Consider the following 20,110-nt stretch of genomic DNA (forward strand, 5'->3'; position numbering starts at 1 on the left):
AAACGTGGGGTTCAAAGGACTAATGCAGGGAGAGCTCCGCCCTGTGGTTCCCCCATAATGCACAATGATCAGACTGGGTGGATTGTATAAAATGAGTCCAGAATTACAGCCTTAATCGACATGCAGAGGGAGCTGCTGGAGAAGGAACGTATCATTGGGCCTTCTCTTCAGGAAAGAGAGATTGACATGCTATCAGGACGAACTCCGGGACAGTTGTCAGAGATAGTTCTAAATTATTTTGCAGAAAGATAGGACTTGTCCACAAGTTCAAATCTTGACCGCGGAAAGGTCAGATGTGGTTGCATTAGCGGGGAACGTCCTGAGAAGGGGAAAGATTGTTGACAGATTAAAGGATGGGAAGTCCGCAGAAGACTGTTGAAAGTGCGGTAGCAAGGGTTCGGGGACAACATCTTGCTGTTAGGGCGAAAGGTGAGGCAGATGGCTTATGGAATTACTGGAGAGAATTCTGATGGATAGGATCTACTGCTAATTGGATGGATAAGGACTGACTACCGATCGTTAACTGGGCTTTGATGATGAGATGTCGTGTCTCAAAAAAGATTCAGGCTTCTTCGAAAGGTGTTGATGAGCGCAGCGAGGGGGATTTTGTTTCTGCAGCAATTCAGAAAGACCATTGACAAGTTATAGTATGGAAGGTTGGTTCTGGTCATCGAGCACTGCGGCAGAGAAGAAGGCCCATCGGAGTGTACAGTCTGTTCGGCACTGTCATTATACCGAGTTCCATCGACCCGCACCGAGACCATTAACCTCCATAGCCACCCCCACACAACCCATGTAATTATCCAAGCTTCTCAAATGTAGCAACCGGAATGGCATGAAATTGAGGGAAACCTGGCTAAGTGGATATATAAAGGGTTTGATGTTCGGATGCAGAAGAGAGTGGAGGAAGGATATTTATCGGGCTGGGGGTCAGTGACTAGTGACGCTCTCCTGGGGTACGTTTTGCAACCACTGTGCTTGCTTCTGTATAGAAAAGACTGAGATGGGACTGTGCAAGGCATCGTTAATTGGTTGTGCAGGATCTAGTGAAGAACGCCATCAGCAAATTGCAATGGAATCTGACCAGCTGAGTAACTCGCCGGGGAACTGCATCAGGCTTTTCTTTGAATTCAAGTCAGAGATGTTCCATATTGAGAAGTCAAAAGAGGTTGCCACATCCAAGCTGAATTTTAGAGCCCTGGAAAATGTCGTCGGAAATGACGTCACAGGTTGGGAAGCACTTGCCTTCATCAACCGGCAAAGAATATCACGTGATATAGACGAGTTGTAGATATCATCAGATAGAGATTAACCCAGATAGATGTGAGGTGAATCTCCTGGGGAGGGCAAATACAGTGAGACAGTACACAGCTAAGGGTAAGATCCTCAACAGTGTTGCTGAGCAGAGAGATTCAGTGACCCAAGTTCATAGGTCCTTGAAAGCGGCTACACAGGTCGATAAGGTGGTTGAGAAGGCTGACAGATGCGTGTTTTTATCCATCGAGGCATTGAGTGTAAAGGTCAAGCGGTTATGTTGCAACTTTATAGAAGTCTGTTCAGGCCACATCTGGATTATTGTTCACAGTTCTGGTCGCCCCAGGAAGGATGTTGAGGCTTTGGGGCGGGGGCAGAGGAGGTTTATCAGGTTTCTGCCTGGATTAGAGCACATGCGCCAGCCTGAGAGGCTGGATGAATTTGGGTTATCTTCTTGGAGTGGCGGAGTCTGAACGGAGACCTGATTAGGGTTTATACGATATTTGAGGGGAGAGATAGAGTAGACAGGGAGAATCTCTTCCCCAGGTTTGAAATTCCCAACACCAGGGGGCACGCCTTGAAGGTGGGAGGGGGTAGGTTCAAGGGGGATGTGAGCGGTAAGTGTTTTTACTCAGACTGAAATGTGCTGGCGGTAGTGGCAAGTGCAAGTCTGGGTATTTTTTGATGCTTTGGCTGGACGCTTGAGTTCTCGGTCGGGGGCACCGATGTATTTTTCGTTGGTAGGGGAGGGGGGCTGTCGCTTTGCTGCTGCTTGAGCGTGGGAGGCCGTGGGGGAGGTAGCTTTATGGTTCTAATATGTAGCTATCATTCATTCTTCGGGGCACCCCTGTGTTCTTCTGGATGTTTACGAAGAAAAGAGTTGCAGGATGTACATGGTCTCATTTCTCTAACATTAAATGTCCCTGTTGAAACCTACTGAAGCCTGTTAAATGCCCGCAATAAAATGGATCTCAAGGCAGTGTATGGTGACAGACAATCAATGGACACTTCATCAGCTAGTTCCTGTACCGAACGCAGCAGCCACTCAGTGTACGTTCGACGTCTGCTGCTGTTGCTCGGCTGGGTCTTTATTGATGCTTTGCTGCAAGCCTGAGTGCTCGGTGGGGGGCCGCCAATGAGTTTTTTTTTCCTGGTGGGGAAGCGCGGGGAGGGTGTTGCTTTGCTGCTGCTTGTGAGTGGGAGGCGGGCAGGGAATAATCACTGAATCTCCTGACCAAGTCTGCATGCTTTTAAGCATTGAGTTGCTGCCACATGATTGGCTGATTAGGTATTGTCATTAAAGAATAGGTGTACAGGACTACCCAATCAAGTGGTCACTGATTGTAAACTTACTTCGATAATACATTTCCTTCGATTGTCAATGTCTCAATAGACGGGTCAGGGCTGATTATTTCATCAGCTTCTCCGGACAGTTCCACTGACTTTGTTCTGTTTGCGTCCGATTTCCCCAGGCTGGAATCTTGTTCGGGAGGAAGAGCTCCACCGTTATCGCTCTGCATACGGGAGCCTTTGGTTCAGCTCCGATCGTGTTCCTAGTGGTCAAGGTGAGAGTCCTGTCAACAAAGTAACTCTTGGGAAGCTTTCCGTGGTGAGAAGGGATGAAGAAAGTGGGGTGAATTCAGGGACAGGTTGTCACACAGATCATGGTGGGTGCGAGGAACAGCCTGGCATGGGTGGTGGTCCAGGTAGATACATGAGGCGGGTCAAGAAACTTTCGATTCGTAAATGGCTGATGGAAAAACTGTAAAGCTGTATTAAAGGTAATTAGTACATTGATCTTAGAGCAGGGGTCCCCAACCTCTTTTGCACCGCGGACCGGTTTGATAGTGACAATATTCTCGTGGACCGGCCAGCCGGGTGAGTGGGGGGGGGGGGAAGGGGGGTGTTAAACACGACCGGAGTATAGGTGATAAGTCAACTATAGTTCACTTATAAGTGGCTAATACACTCAATTTCGTTTCTAAAGGGGATTATCTAACGAATTTAATATTAACCACACAGCGCATATTTACCTTGCATGAATCGGCAATAGGCTCTGATCTGGGCCGACATGTACGTGCCGGGCAGCACCTAATCAATTAGTTTTTTTTATGTCGGGTTTTTTCTTAAAGATGTTCTGAGTGCGTCCCAGCTACCTCTGTACCCCTGAAACCTTCGCGGCCCGGAGGTAGGGGACCACCGAATTCGAAGTTGCTTATAAGTCAATGGCATCATAACATTTTAAGTAACGTTTGGATATTAAACATACAGCGTATATTTTCCTGGTATGAACATATATAATCATTGCAACACATCAATGTCGCTGAATTATTGGGAGCCCTGGGCTTGTTTTTCTGCGAAAAGACGGTGCCATCGAGGGGTGAAGGGTGACAGCGATAATCGAAAAGGGTTCCTTATGTCCAGTCTATTCCGCAATTTAGTTTTCGTTGCATTCATTGCAGAAAACTCCGCTTGGCAGCGATATGATGTTGGAAATGGAAGCAAAGTTTTCAGTGCTTTCGTGGTTATCTCAGGATATTCAGCCTTGTCTTTGATCCAGAATGCCGGCAGAGATGTTATGTCAAACATACTTTTCAGCCCGCCGGCATTTGCAAGCTTGAGGAGTTGATCTTCTTCCCGCGCTGACATGGAAGATTCACCGGAAACATTCACAAATGGGTCACGGACTCATTCCTTTGCACGTCTTGGGTCACTGATGACCTCGCGTGCGTTAAACTTCAACAGTGGGTGTGACAGGGCATGAGGAAAGGTGCAGCTGACTCGTATCGTTTCCTCGCAGCCGGGTAGCACATGCTTTGCGGCCCGGTACCAGTCCGCGGCCATGTGGTTGGGAACCGCTGTCTTAGAGGATGCTAAAAAGTCGACACAAGATTGCACCGTGCAACAAGTTTCTATATTCATTGAGATGGATATTGAGAGGAGTGGTTCACGGAATTAAAGGAGGGAAGTGAGGAGAGCAACCGGGAGGACAAATGATGGGCAGACAGAGAGAACGGTGTGTGGGTGAAGGGAAGACGTCACGGGGACTGGTGGGGACGTTGAAACAAACATGAGAGGATACAAGGAGGAATGCTTTCTACAACTGGAAGAGATGGATGTTCATGCCAATAACGTGGCGTCAGCCAGGGCGGAATACGAGGTGTCGTGCCGTTAATACGCGTCCGACCTCAGTTTGGCTGCAGAGCACGCCGTGGACTGACACGTCGCTGGAGGGTTGTGAAGAGGGATTATAATCTCTCGCCAGCGATAGTCACAGAGACACACGGGTGTAGATGGGCGTACTGTAAGCACGAGGTGGGAGGTGGGGGGTGTGTGTGGAGAGAGAGAGCGAGAGAGAGAGAGAGAGAGAGAGAGAGAGAGAGAGAGAGAGAGAGAGGGAGAGATTAACAAGGAGACTGTGGTTGGAAATAAAGTCGTCTCGAGTTTTGTAGGAAATTCGGAGAACGGTGGAAGATGAAACACCGAGCTGGAAGAGGTGGAAGTGGAGAGATGATCAGGGGACTCGGACAGAGGAACGACTTGGAAATGCTTGGTTCCTTCAGAGAGCAATGGCGGAGGGAGTGGTGAGGGGTGAGGGTTGTGGGTGGCAAAGGGATGGGTTTATGTCAGTACCAGTGCTGTTGACGTCCGCCAATACTCTGACGTTTCTCCCCTTTCAGGTGGTCTATGAAGCTGGTTTCTCCCTGAAGGCCATCTTCCTGTTTATCAGCTGCCTCAGCGTCCTGCTCGTCCTGCGCACCGTATTCCTCCTTCCCTGGGGACACATCCCCTACCCACTGCCGGAGGGCTTCACCTACGGGTAAGGCGCAGAACGGGAACGGGGTTTCTGGAGCAAAGGCAGGAAACAGCAATGGGGTACAAGCTGAAACCGAATGTGGATATCGGGTCGTTCGTATCGTTCTGGGATAACTGGAGATTGACGGGTGGTTTCAAACTGAGATATCGTGCAGTTCAATTGGTTGATACATAGAATAGCCGGTAATCTGAAGTGAGTTGACGACAGGGATATAATCCCAGGTTTCTGTGGGTTTGAACATAAAACATATGCCCGAGTGTGAGATACACGATGAGGAATAATCCGGAGTTCAGTGGATTCATATATAGAATAATAGGTCCGCGGGATGCGATTCATCGGATAGCGGAGAATCCGGAGATTGAGTGGTATATGTGTGGATACGAGGTGTTCAGGAATCGGTTATAGGCTAGGAAATAATCCTGCCGTTCAGAAGGTCTCTATATAGAGAGGCTTCTGTGCTGCAGTGGGTTATGTGTCGGGATACTGTTCAGGGGATTGAGTAACGTTTTCTAGTACAGATGCAAAACAAAGTTTCTGCAGGGTTAAACACAGTATAACATGTTTACAGGAGTGACTGATTGGATGGGATTTAATATGGAGATTCAAGAAGTTTACGTACAGAATATCCCATGTCCTGGAATGGGTTATACCAGGATCACGAGGTTTTAATGCAAAATAACGGAGGCTCCTCAGTATCATCCAGCTGTTTAGTAGTTTGCAGAGAGAATCACCAGAGTCCGCGCATGCGCAAAAGGTTGGGAAATAGTCTGGAGGTTCAGTCGGTTTACAGTGTGTATAGGTATCCCAGGGTTCTGTCGTTTTCCATGTAGAATAACAAAGGTCCAGGAATGAGCTGTGGGACGCAATCACATTGCGGCGAATGTCAGATGCAGGAGGGATGGTTATTTATAAATTGCGTATACCCCACAATGCACTGCAGGCCAGAGTGCCTCCGGGACTTTTTTTTGTAAAGAATATTAGGACAGCGGCACTGCGCCGAAGGAAGGAAATGAACTCAGGGGTTCGGGCTGTTTTACGCAGAATAATTATGTGGTGAGAGTTAACTTTATTTCTCCAGCTTTTTCAAGACCATAGTCCCGATGGATTCGGTCTGACGTAATGACGCTTCATGACGTTTTGCTTCCCCGCTCAGAGTGAATTGCGAGAAGTTACGGTTGACCGCGTTCAAGTCAGATTCTGCCAACCAGCTGAACGTCCTGCAGGGAGCAGACGAGATGAGAGCAGACGGCAACGAACGGAAGGCGCAAGGCAGCGAGGGATGGACGAACAGGAAGCAGGAAGTGGAACAGGAAAGGACCGAGCGACTCACGGGAGAGGCAGCGGGAGAGCACGGGGTGGAGGGAGAGACGGAAGATGAAAATAGCAGACACTCTGGAGAGGGAGGAGCGGAAACAGAAGGTAGGAACGAAGCGGCGTTGGTGTCCGAAGGTATCGCGGAAGATAGAAATCAGTTGCCGGCTAATCGAGCGAATATGCAACCAGCTGAGATAGCAGGTGAGAACGCCTTTCTCTTTCAGAATCAGATTCCGATTTATTGATAAATGCTCATCGATACATCCGATCAAACGTTTTGTTTGTGTGAACAACCTGCACAGCCAGGAGGCGCGCGAACAGACCGAAGGTGTTACCACAAATTCTGGCGCCAACATGCCGGCCATGTTCCAGAGACACTTCCACTCTTGGGACTAGACGATGACTTTATCGGTCTGCCTGTGCCTCATAGTTTTAAACACATTTACGAACTCGGAACGGTAAATTGTATACCAGAAATTAGACTTTAGACACCCACCCTGCCACGGACCCCCGGCTAAAAGGGTGGGATGAGAGGCTCTCGCTCCGCAGCTTCCCGCTTTAAATCCTGTTCTCCACCCGCTGTAGGTTCGGGAGTCAGAGAGGAAAACGATGCCTCCTTTCGGAACTCTGTCTTCTCCTGGTTGTTCCTGACCGCTCTGTTCTGGTCCACGCTTAGTCAGCTACGCCTGGTCTTTTTTATAGGGACATTGAACCCGCTGCTCGGCCTGCTGACGGATGGCGACGCCACGCAAGGTCAGTTCGCAACGACACTCCCTATATTGGGACAGGGGGGCTGAGGGAAATCGGAGACGTAGAGGAGGGGGAATAGGATTTGGTAGTCAGGAAGGGCGAATAGGGAGTTCGGAGAAAGACAGGGGGAGGGGGAGGAGAGAAAGAAGGATGGAGCAGGAGCCAGAGAGGGTGAGGAAGAAAGGGAGGGGTGGAATGAGGTTGGGGAAATGGAGATGGAGGAGGGGAGAGAGCGGGAGTGTGTGAAATAGCGGAGGTGGCGAATGAGAGTGAGAAACGGAGGAGCGGTGAGCCTGAGCTGGTCGGCTGTGGAGGGGTGAGAGAGTGAGGGTTGCGAAGAGGAGGGTGGGGGGAGTCACGGAGAGGGACGGAGCTGGTGAGGGAGGGTAAGGAGGATAGAGAAGGGGCAGAAGAGATGGAGAGGGAGGAGGTCGGAGGTGTGGACCAGGGAGAGGGAGTTGTGAAAGGATAGAAGAGATCTGGGGGATGGACAGTACCAGCGGAGAGGTGGAAGGAGGTGTAGGAGGAAGTAGAAAGGCAGGTGGCTGGAGAGGGATTGTGACAGAAAGGCGGAGCCGGAGGGTTTGAGGAACAAAGGAAGGAGAAGCTGAGGGTGTCATGGGTGGGGAGGACGCTGGGAGCAGAGCCAAATGCAAGACACAGACACTGAAGAACGAGGAACAGGACTTGACCAGAGAGCTGGGACAAGAAAACAGACTTGGGCTACGACATTAGCTGGGCAAGCGGGACCAGGACTAGAAACTGGCCACTAAGAGCCTGGGTTTGGACTCCGATCTAGAGACTGGACAAGGATCCAGAACCTAGGTCCTGACTGGGCTCGGACAACGGAGCTAGGAGAGGACATGACGTGGCTACAGGACTGGACATGCTTGGGTTCCTCGAGGCTTGGGTTATTCTTGGCTTGGGTTCCTTGAGGCGAGGACATGACGAGGCTTGGGTTCTTCGAGGCGAGGACATGACGAGGCTTGAATTCCTCGAGGCGAGGACATGCCGAGGATTGGGTTCCTCGAGGCGAGGACATGACGAGGCTTGGGTTCAGACTCCGAGCCAGAGACTGGACAGGGACCCAGAACCTGTGTCTTGACTCGGGGTCGGTCTCTGGAACTAGCCGAAGACATGACGTGGTCTTGGGAGACAGGAATAGGCAAGGCTACAGGACAGAACGAGAAACTCCTGGGTAAGACGAGGGAACTCCAGTACATAACGAGTGGACTTCAGCACAGGACGATTCACATGGGCAGGGCGAGGGATATGAACAGGACGAGAACACGAAACCTTGACTTGTTCGAAGGAGACAGGAACGCAGAGACTTGGTCGAGATAGATAGGAACTCAGAACCTTGGTCGAGGGAGGACAGGAGCGCAGAGCCTTGGACTTGAGAGCCGGGACCCCTGCTGAGGCACAGGACTTAGGGCCGGTGCTGTACGCAGCGTCAAGACCCCTCCTAGGGAGCAGTACGTAGGGCCGGGACTCGTACACAAAACACCGAGAGACAGTTCCCAACAGAAGGTAGCGGACCTACCTAGTGAAGGCGTGGACACAGAGAAGGTACAAAACAACGATAGACAGTTCCTTATCTTGCTCCGGCGGTTGAACTTGACAGCGGTACAGGCAAAGGTTGCAAGCAAGGGTTACAGGCGAGGCAGGCTCCAGGCGAGGCAAGGCGAGACAAGGCTCCGGGCGAGGCAAGGCGAGACAAGGCTCCGGGCGAGACAAGGTGAGGCAATGCTTCAGGCGAGGCAAGGCGAGGCAAGGCGAGACAAGGCTCCAGGCGAGACAAGGTGAGGCAATGCTTCAGCCGAGGCAAGGCGAGGCAAGGCTTCAGACACTAGTTGCAGTGCAAGGCTTCAGGAGGAAGGGGAAGAGGAGGGATTCAGACAGGCGGTTTGGACAGGAACAATCCAGCAACTGAAGCTGAACCAAGGAGCTATTTATGTAGCCAGACCAATATATGAATCAGCTGTCTTAATTAGAGCACCCAACAGAAAAAAATAGAATGTATAGAAAGCCGGTCATAAAAGTTTCACGCGGCCCAGCCCCTGGAAATGGGCGAAGTCAGCATAGATCGCGAATACTAGGATCTAGAATGTTAAAAAAAAAACAGAAACACAGCTATTTTTCTGGAGGACAAAGTTATAAGCCAGGTGTCAGGATGAAACCAGTGTCAGATCTGGAGATGCCGGAACGAGACGGAGAGGCGGGTGACATCCGGCTGCCGGAGGCAATCAGACTGCCGTCCTGGTTGCGAGTCACAGCACGTCGCTTTGTCCAGCGGAAGACTAATCCTACCGAGGGTAGTTAGCAAAATGTATAACGTTCTGCGCAGCATCGCAGGTAGAGAATTGAAATTGTTTATTTTATTGTCACCTGGACCGAGGTACACTGAGGAGTTTGTCTTGAGGATTGAGGAAAAGCGAGGTAAAACAATGACTGACAGTTGCGGAGAAAGTGGGTTGCAGGTGTACGATCAGGTGAAAGACCAAATCGACGTCGGCTTGGAGGTCCAGTACCCATGTTGTCGTAAAAGAGAACGATGTAACCTCGGGGCAGAAGCTGTCCTTCAGTCTCGATGTTCGCGCCTTCAGACTTTTGTACCTTCCGCCCTCTGGGAGAGTCGAGAAGAGGGAACGTCCAGGGTGTGTGCGCTCTTTGTCGATTTACGATGCTTCACTGCGGAGAGACAAGTGTAGAGAGAGTCCATGGTCGGGAGGCTGTTTCCCATGATGCACTGCTCTGTGCCCGCAGCTCTGGAGAAATGTATCGCTGTCTCCTTCTCGCTACTCAATCCTTCCCCCGGCCTCTCTATTTCTCTCCCTCTATCTCTCTACCCATCTATGTACCTATCCATCTCTCTCTCTCTCTCTCTCTCTCTCTCTCTCTCTCTCTCTCTCTCTGTTGGTTTTCTTATCCCTGTGATTTCACTCTGTCGTGTGTTTCTCCCTTCCCTTTGACAGTCACAGGATGTGGTTGACGGAACTATGGCTGAAACACGGGCAAATCATACCCTGAGACTAGAAAACATTGGATCAGAGTCAGGCCATTCGGCCAATCGAGTACCCTTCGCCATTCTATCATTGCTGACTGTTACTCCTCTCCACCACATGCCTATCACTTCGTCTCGTTACATTTGACACACCCTTACGAATTGAGAAGCATCTCTCTCTCTCGCTCGTTCTCTCCATTTCTCCCCCCCTCTCTCCCTTTCCACACATGCCTACCTCCCTTCTACACGCATTCTTAATCTTTCCTTCTTCTCCCTCTTAGTCAGCAGGTTGACCGCCGCCTTCGCCTTCACCCAGCTCCTCAATATTGTTTGCGCTTCCTGGAACGGGTTAATCCTCGATCGACACAAGTGGAGAGGCGGGCGTTCGAAGTGGGAGTCAGGTAGTCCCGTAGTCAAGTGACGCTTTCTCGGTGACCTGCGATCGGGGTGACCCTCTTCACTGGGTAACCTGGGACACGTGCGTCAGGATCTGCTCGTCCCGTTCTGAGCGTCTGGCGTCTTGTGTGAATCTCACACTTCGCATGTCGCTCTGTCGCCCACGACAAGCAGCATCAGACTCACGTCCTCAAACGTTGTCACACACATACGCACACATATCTTATCAGGCTCTGTTAGTCGCGCTCTCTTCTTCTCTCATTCAGAACGGCCATTGGGCATTCACATCCACTCGAGTCGCGGCGTGCACGCTCACCGTCTCACTCACGCTCACGCCCACAGGTCCACAAAGACCACCGCACACTCGTCGCATTCAATCGCACCGATTGTCAAGCCCATATGTTCTGTCCACATGCAGTTTCAGAGATCACGCATGCAGTCTTCCGACCCAGCGAGAACAGGCCCACTACCGCCCACCCACCGTACCCGAATATCCTGTCACACCCCGCCCCCACCGCATGAAAAAGTTATCGCTCAAGACCCTTTTCAATGATTCCCATCTCAGCCTAATGCTCTTTCCCAAATTGTTCTGCAGTGTTCTACCCAATGGATTAGTCTGTTACCGTTCTCTTTATGCATCTCAAAATGTTAAACATTTCTATTCAGCCGTCTCCTGGCCCCCTACTCTGACATTCCTGAGAACCGCTGGGCCATTCCGCTCCCTAGTCGCTTCCCATTCATGGCGCATCGGCTCGATTTCCGGAAGTGCATCGTCTCACCACCTGAAATCATAGTTTCACTCGTCTCTCTCCTGGAGTGTTTGTGCAAAGGGACGCATTTGATGGACAAGTGCTGAAACCTTGTCTCCTCTCCCCTCCCCATCCCAGGCTCGGTCGCCTTCCGGAGACTGGCGGACATGCAGTCGGCGGTGCTCTCCTTCGCCATTACCGTCACCCTCTTCGTGCTCTTTTCCATCTCCGCCGCTATCCCCGTGCCGGAGGTGCAATACCTGACATTTGTCCTGTTCATGCTGGCAGGATCGTTCCTGTACGGTGGTATCTCGGCTTTCCTCGTCATGACGTAAGTGCCACGCGCCGTGCCGGGTTTGCGTCACATAACTCCATTTAGCCAGTATTTATAGTGTTCCGGGCAGTTCTGTTCTCCACATTTGCAGGAACGATGTGAAGGCGTTGGAGAGGGAGTGCAGAAGACGTATAGCACAGTTCTGCAAGAAGAGGCTGGACGAGGGAGATGTCTTCCTTTTTTAAAGAAAGGGGCTTCCCTTCCACCACTATCAATTCTGCCCTTAAACGCATCTCCCCCATTTCACGTACATCTGCTCTCACTCCATCCTCCCGCCACCCCACTAGGAATAGGGTTCCCCTGGTCCTCACCTACCACCCCACCAGCCTCTGGGTCCAACATATTATTCTCCGAAACTTCCGCCACCTCCAACGGGATTCCACCACTAAGCACATCTTTCTCTCCGCCCCCCTCTGCATTCCGCAGGGATCGCTCCCTACACAACTCTCTTGTCCATTCGTCCCCCCCCCCATCCCTCCCCACCGATCTCCCTCCTGGCACTTATCCGTGTAAGCGGAACAAGTGCTACACATGCCCTTACACTTCCTCCCTTACCACCATTCAGGGCCCCAAACAGTCCTTCCAGGTGAGGCATCACTTCACCTGTGAGTCGACTGGGGTGATAAACTGCGTCCGGTGCTCCCGATGTGGCCTTTTATATATTGGCGAGACCCGACGCAGACTGGGAGACCGCTTTGCCTAACATCTACGCTCTGTCCGCCAGAGAAAGCAGGAACTCCCAGTGGCCACACATTTTAATTCCACATCCCATTCCCATTCTGACATGTCTATCCACGGCCTCCTCTACTGTAAAGATGAAGCCACACTCAGGTTGGAAGAACAACACCTTATATTCCGTCTGGGTAGCCTCCAACCTGATGGCATGAACATCGACTTCTCTAACTTCCGCTAAGGCCCCACCTCCCCCTCGTACCCCATCTGTCACTCATTTTTATGCACACATTCTTTCTCTCACTCTCCTTTTTCTCCCTCTGTCCCTCTGAATATACCTCTTGCCCATCCTCTGGGTCCCCCCCGCCTCCTTGTCTTTCTTCCCGGACCTTCTGTCCCATGATCCTCTCGTATCCTCTTTTGCCTATCACCTGTCCAGCTCTCGGCTCTATCCCTCCCCCTCCTGTCTTCTCCTATCATTTTGGATCTCCCCCTCCCCCTCCAACTTTCAAATCCCTTACTCACTCTTCCTTCAGTTAGTCCTGACGAAGGGTCTCGGCCTGAAACGTTGACTGCACCTCTTCCTACAGATGCTGCTTGGCCTGCTGCGTTCACCAGCAACTTTGATGTGTGTTGCTTGAATTTCCAGCATCAGCAGAATTCCTGTTGTTAGAGGCTGGACAAACTTGGGTTTGTCTTCTCTGGAGCTTCAGAGGCTCGGGAGGGACCAGATACACAGTAGATTAATTAAACCGAGAGGCACAAGCTGTCTTATTCCCAGCGTAGACATTTCAAGCATTTACGGTGAGAGGGGGAAGCCTTAAAGAGGAGTTAAGGGAGATTTGGGAAGCACGTTCGAGACAACAACACGAAACAAATCGTAGGTGTGTGGACCGGACTGCTGGAGAAATCGCGAAAGCAGCACACGAAGGCAATACTTTAAAAAAAACACCGAGGTAAACCCATGAACGGACGAGGAATGTGGAGATACATGTCGCGCAGAGAGCGCAGAAGGGATTTGCATAAATTAGCATTATGAGTGACGCAACAATGTTGGGGTGAATGGGAGGTTCCTGTACTGTGCTGGGATGAGAGGAAGCACCTTGGACCGGTATTAGAACAGACTATTTGGGCCGAATGGCCCAGCATTGCGATATCCATTCCCTGAAACCTTCTGCCTTTCCCCTCCCTCGGCAGGTTCCCTCCGCGCCACTTTGGGAAACTCTTCGGGATAACAAGCATCGTGGGTGCCCTGGTCAACCTGCTCCAGTATCCTCTCTTCCTTCTCGTCAACGGCCCCTTGGAGGACAACCCACTGTACGTAAGTATCGGGAGGCTGATGAGTCCCTGTGAACCGTGCGTCTGTTCCCTGTGGCTGGGAGATGGATCGGGGTGTGACGCCGAAAGCCAGGCCACGGTGTGACATGTGACTGATTGCAGGAAACGACCTTTAGGGGGAACGTGAATGTTGTGGAAGTGCGCAGAGGGAATGAGCGTAACTATCTGTGGTAGGACCAGAGAAATTCGGGTTGCTTTCCCGAGAGCAGAGGTGGTTTAAGGACACCTTGAACAGAAGCAGTCCAAATCGTGACAAATGCCGTTAGAGTAGGTGAGGAGAAGCTGTATCTGCGGAGAGTGAGACTGTTTGCGGAATAGCTCAAGCTGAAGCGAGTTAACACAGGACCTCAATTATTTCCGCACACAGCGAGTGGTTCTGATTTTGAAAGGTTTATCTGATCGAGTGATGGAGACTCGATTGATCAGGATTGTTCCGCATTGTACCAGGTGTAAATACTTCTATTCAGATTTGGGAATGGCCCCGAGGATTTGGTGCCAACTCACTGTCCTGCGAGTTGCCAGTACGGAACTGGACCGGGGGTGAGCCGGGTGGGGTGAGAGGGGTGGGGTGCGATGACAAGTGGCCCCACTCCAGGCTGAGGGATGGAAACTGCTTCAGTTCATCGTCTCTCTTATCGTCTTTTTCTCCCTCCTTTCCCAGCTGAACATCGCATTCATCGCCCTGGTCGCCCTGACTTACGCCCATCCAGTCAACGTCTACCTCTACTGCCGACGGGAGAGCCGGCGGAGGGCACAGTGAAGCCCTCACCACTCCCCAAAGCCGACCCGTAAGATCAACACCGCGGTCAGCTTTGTGTGTCACGTTGAAAAATACATTTCCAGGGCGTTACTAATCCACTAATAGTCATAGTTATAGTCATAGTCATACTTTATTGATCCCGGGGGAAATTGGTTTTCGTTGCAGATGCGCCATAAATAATAAATAGTAATAGAACCATAAATAGTTAAATAGTAATATGTAAATTATGCCAGTAAATTATGAAATAAGTCCAGGACCAGCCTATCGGCTCAGTGTGTCTGACACTCCAAGGGAGGAGTTGCAAAGTTTGCCGGCCACAGGCAGAAATGACTTCCTATGTGTTGCATCTCGGTGGAATGAGTCTCTGGCTGAATGTACTCCTGTGCCCACCCTATACATTATGTAGTGGATGGGAGACATTGTCCAAGATGGCATGCAACTTGGACAGCATCCTCTTTTCAGAAACCGCCGTCAGAGAGTCCAGTTCCATCCCCACAACATCACTGGCCTTACGAATGAGTTTGTTAATTCTGTTGGTGTCTGCTACCCTCGGTAAATCGGAGGAGGAGGTATTATAATGGTATTAGGCTGGAACTTGGGAGCATAAATCCGGAACAAATGTGCTTGGGGAAATGCAGAACAGAAATGTAAAGATTGTCTAGCAAGCAATTGCACGGGGTTTCCAGTTAAGAGTGTCCCAGTACAGCCGAGAAAAGAATACAGGGTGAATCACGGTCAGCAGGAGACATTGAGGAGGAAGAAAGAAGACTACTTAAGGTTCGAAAGCAAGGATGAGACAGGGCTCGGGAAGAATCTGATGTATGCTCTTCGGCGCCATTAATTCACTGTCACCTTGCAATTCCCACATATTCTAACGCTGCCATCACTTTTGAGTGCTGGCAAAGGAGGGGATTGCCATTGTGAAAATGGTAACTGGTTCAATCATCTCGTTCCTGAGCCCCGCCTCAATTTTGGGGCGAAGGACGTGCCTTGAAGAGCTTTGGTGTGGCTGAGAACAAGTCAAGCCAGGCAAATCGACAATGCGCTGGTCAAAATGGCCCCTGAGCTCAGCTTCATCAGAAATGCTGGAAAGATTTGAGTAAGCTTTCATCTGATACTCACCTAGGGCAGGCACCTGTTCTGGTCAGTGGCGCCCAGGTAAATTCACTCCTTCTCGCTTAGTGTTTTGCTCTGGTAGTTGGCGCAATTGGTTTTCGAGCTTCCCTTCGGCAAGTCTGGCAACATGAAACGATTCGGTATCCTACGCCAGTGGAATAGCCCCTGGGCTTTGCCCCTCCATATGGTCGCTAGGTCTGATGGCAGTCGCCGCACATGTGGGAATTACCGAGGCCTTAGAGAGGTCACCACCCTCGATCGTTACCCGGTCCCACACATCCGAGACATTGCGGCACGTTTATCCGGGAAGTTATTCTTTTTTCCAAGACCGATTGACTGAAGGGTCACCATCAGGTGCCTGTGTGATCGGAGGACATTCCCAAAACGGCTGTAATAACGGCTCCGTTTGGCCTTTTTCAGTTTCTTGTCATGCCAGTTGGACTGAAAAACGCTGCACCGACTTCGCAACGGCAGATGGACTCTGTATTAAGTGAATTAGATTTTCTTTTTGTTCAGATGGATGACAGACCTGTCGCCAGCACATCCAAGTCCGACCATGTATCCCATCTCCGCACACTTCTACACAGCTTAACCTAACACAGACTGATATTAACCCTATTAAATGTCAGCTTGTTTGTCAACTATTGACTTTCTCAGCCTTTGCATCTCGGCAGAAGGTGCGAAACCCTTCCCATCAAAAGTAACGGCTGTTATAGATCACACCCCACCCCCTCACCACCACCACCACTATAAAAAACAAGGGAATTTTTAGGTATGATAAATTTCCATCGCTGCTTCATCCGTGAGTTGCTGATCTGATGCTCCCCCGGGTACAGTGCCCTTAAAGACAATTCCCCATGACTGGTCAGCCGATCAGGCCAAGGTGTTTGATGATATTACCAAGAGCTCTTTCTAATTAGATTAGATTATTAGATTATGGGGACACTCAGCCCTCGTTCATTGTCATTTAGAAATGCATGCATTAAAAATGATACAATGTTCCTTCAGAAAGATATCACAAAAACACAGGACAGACCAAGACTAAAACTGACAAAAACCACACAATTATAACATATAGTTACAACAGTGCAAGCAATACCATAATTTGATAAGAGCGGACCATGAGGAAGGTTAAAAAAAAGCCTCTCAAAGTCCCGATAGCCTCAAAATCTCACGCAGACGGTAGGAGGGAAAAACTCTCCCTGCCACGAGCTTCCAGCGCCGCAAACTTGTCGATGCAGCATCCTGGAAGCACCCGACCACAGTCCGACTCTGAGTCCGTCCGAAAACTTCGAGCCTCCGACCAGCCCTCCGACACAGGGCACCAAGCGCCATCTCTGCCGAGCGGTTCGACCCCGCCCCCGGCCGCCAAGCAACAGGCAACGCCAAGGATTCGGGGCCGTCCCCTCCGGAGATTTCGGATCACACGGTAGCAGCGGCAGCGAAACAGGCATTTCAGAAGTTTCACCAGATGTTCCTCCGTGATCTCACGTCTGTCTCCATCAAATCAGGATTGTGCACGGCCTCCTACTTGACAGATAACAGACTTTCATCACCGGAGAGGGCGGGCGCGCTGCGTCGCGCCTCCAGCTTCTGCTCCTCCTTCCGACTGGCGCACTCGCTCCCCAAAGCACCCATAGCCATCACTACTAACGCCCCAGAATATGCTGCGGGTGCTGTCTAAAAGCTTATCCAACAACAGTCACGGGGCCTGCGGTCAGCCGACGTTAAGTTCGGTCTCTCTCCTGTGAGATGTCTCAGCGCCCCCACCCTGCCCGCAGACTGAAGACAGACTGTTTTCGATCTCCATATGGTCTGTCGCATTCGGGCGTGAAGGCCTCACAGTAATTGGTTCATCTGAAGTTTCTTTGGTGCAGCCTCAGGAAGCGCATGCGTGATCGCACTGCGTACGGCGTGGAGTGCCAACGAGCGAAAATTAACCGTCACGTTCGGGCGCCATTGGCGCCTTTTGAGCTACAGTTTGACCATGTCCATGTGGACCTTGTTGGTCTTCTTCCTACTTCTCGAGAAGTTTCACGCACCTTCTTACTACGGAGGAGCACACCGCCAGGTCGTCCCTCGAGCATCGACGACGGCCGCAGACGTGGCTCGGACGTACATCAGCACCTGGATTGCTCTGTTTGGCACCCCGTCTGATAGGTCCTCCGACCGCCGTTCCCAATTCATATCAAACCTCTGGGCTGCAATGGCCCGGAAACACGACGTTTGGCTGCATCACACCACGGCATATCACCCGCAGTCCAATGGCCTAAGGGAACAGTTACACCGCTCCTCAAAGACTACTCTGAGGGCTTCCCTGACGGATTGGTCATCACCGTTTGCCGTGGGTCCTGCTGGAGCTAACAGCTCTAAAAGAGGACCTACAGTCGCCCGCCGCTGAGTTGGTTACATGGACAGCCGTTACGAGAACCTGGTGAATTTATTCCCGACGCCACGACCACATGGTCGGCCGCCCAGCAGCGTCCCACCCTCCTCAGTAAATTAAATCCCTTCTCACCTAGTCCTACCTCCCATCATGGTATGCTGCACCCCAGGGCTCCTGCTGATCTACATTCCGCCTCGTTTGTTTTCGTCCGCCATGATGCACACCAACGCCCTCTTACCCCCTGCTCCCTCTCCTCCAACCCCATATTGTGGCCCGTTCCGCGTTTTGGAGCGAGGAGAAAAAACTTTGATCAGAGATTAAAAGGGGCAAACCTGAACGTATTTCGGTAGATGGTCCTAAAGTGGCTGCCATGCCCCTGGCGTCACAACGTGACCGCGACCGTGTCAACGCACCTCTGGATGAGCCAGACGCAGCTCCATCCACGGAATACTGGACCCGAGCCGGGCGGTTCGACCGAGATCCGGACAGGATTACCAGGCCGGTTTTAGTGAATGCTGGTGGGGGGAGGGGTGTAGGGTAACGTCATCGGGTGAAAAGCACCGACGTTGAGTTCGGGTTTCATTTGAAGAGGCTGGTCTGATGCGATGGCATTCTTTTACGTAAAAGTTTTCAGCTTTTTTGTGTGTGTGTGTGTGTGTGTGTGTTTAGGTCTTGGAGTTCAATAAAACGCTTCGCGGGTTTCACTTAAGATAAAAACGCCTCACTCTGTTTTATTTGCGAAAAACTGCACAACCAGTCAGAATGCTCTCCGATGTCTATCTGTTAAAGTTTGACGAAGTTTTATGTGAAACAACGAATGCACGAAAAATTCAGTGGAAGCAGATGCTCTGTCCGTCCTTTTTTTAAATGGTACTTGTCTGCTGGTCCTAGGACAAAGCCTCTGATATATTGACACCAATGTATTTAAAGTTCATTACTACTAAAGTTCATTACCTACTCTGGAATAAATCCAATTCTTTCCTACTGCATAGCCCTCATTTTTTCTATAAGCATGTACTTATTCAAGAGTTTCGTAAAATATCCCTCACGTATCCGCCTCCACACAAACCCTGGCATGGTGTTTGCCACGCATTCAACAATTTTTATGTTAAAAAAAACTTACCTCTGTCTTTCACCCTGTACTTTTCCTATAACAGCGTAAAAATTATTGGTTATTCCTGCCACGCGAAAATGTCCCTGGCTGTCAATTATCCTAATCTATCATCAAATCCGACTGACAGAGCAAATCGTTTGGCACTTTTCCGGACTGACCTCCACCTGCCTCATCTCAGCCGCGCTCTGCGTCCTGTTAACGTCCCGTTGTAATCCTCGACAGTATCGACAACACCAACAAGCTTCGTATCATATGCAAACTTACTGACACCCTTCCAGTTCCTCAGGCGAGTCAGAGATAACTTATCTACATGGGTCACCGGGCATACAGTCTGAATAGGCGCCATCTATAATTATCCCCTGCCATCTATGGGTAACATGTCTGTATACATACAGCTAGTTTTCCCAGTATCCCATGCCTATTGACTTTCGTAATGAGTCAACGATGGGGAACCTTATCCAAGTCCTGACTAAAATCACTATATACCATATCCACTGATGTACCTTTATGATTTAATTCGTCTCATGCACAAAGAATTCAGTCAGTCTCGTGAAGCATGGCCTGGACTAACTCTTGGTCATCAGGATATGCTTCTCCAAATGTTCACAAATCATCTGTCTAGGAATATTCTCCAATAAATTATGCACACTAAAGTAAAGCTCTCCCGGTAAGTTGGCGACACGCTTTGTCACAGCAGCTTCGATTGGGCCAACCCAAGGTTCTCCAGCGTACTTGTTGGAGAAAATGCTGCTCTCCAGTGTTCGTTCGGCAGAAGACTGCACACTGACGCAACATTCATCGACTCAGGACAATATTTCAATGCTGTATTATCTATGTGTGCTTTGTTCTGTGCGTGACTGTTGGTATTGCGTTTTGCAACTTGGCCCCGGAGTAACGCTGTTTCGATTTGCTGTATTGTTGGGTATTTGTGTATGGCTGAATGACAATTGAATTTAAACTTATGCGTCTATTATTCTCTGGGTCACCCCTACTTCCTTTCCTGAACAAAGGAATAACATTTGCCCCTGTTCAGTCATTTGCTACTACTCTAATGGACAGTGTGGACACGTGTGGACAGGTAGATAGAGTAGTTAAGAAAGCTTATG

The 20,110-nt window shown here is 50.3% G+C and overlaps 1 protein-coding gene across 6 annotated transcripts in view; it reads left to right on the top strand.

Annotated features, from left to right (window-relative positions):
* The window catches only part of LOC134339942 (equilibrative nucleobase transporter 1-like), a 42,594-nt gene extending 23,070 nt beyond the window's left edge, over nt 1-19,524 (top strand). For 2 of the 6 annotated variants that reach the window (XM_063036732.1, XM_063036738.1), the window contains exons 5-12: nt 2,727-2,819; nt 4,935-5,074; nt 6,225-6,586; nt 6,971-7,138; nt 10,421-10,540; nt 11,423-11,615; nt 13,488-13,611; nt 14,290-19,522. In XM_063036732.1, coding sequence (XP_062892802.1) covers nt 2,727-2,819; nt 4,935-5,074; nt 6,225-6,586; nt 6,971-7,138; nt 10,421-10,540; nt 11,423-11,615; nt 13,488-13,611; nt 14,290-14,388 — 1,299 coding nt within the window. In that variant the 3' untranslated portion in view covers nt 14,389-19,522. Of the gene's footprint in view, nt 1-2,726; nt 2,820-4,934; nt 5,075-6,224; nt 6,587-6,970; nt 7,139-10,420; nt 10,541-11,422; nt 11,616-13,487; nt 13,612-14,289 lie in introns of all 6 variants that reach the window. The other 4 variants (XM_063036734.1, XM_063036737.1, XM_063036733.1 and 1 more) reach the window with 4 other exon arrangements.
* Nucleotides 19,525-20,110: the final 586 nt, after the last annotated feature.

The sequence above is a fragment of the Mobula hypostoma genome, chromosome 31, assembly GCF_963921235.1.
Source record: "Mobula hypostoma chromosome 31, sMobHyp1.1, whole genome shotgun sequence".
Classification (NCBI taxonomy): Eukaryota; Metazoa; Chordata; class Chondrichthyes; order Myliobatiformes; family Myliobatidae; genus Mobula; species Mobula hypostoma.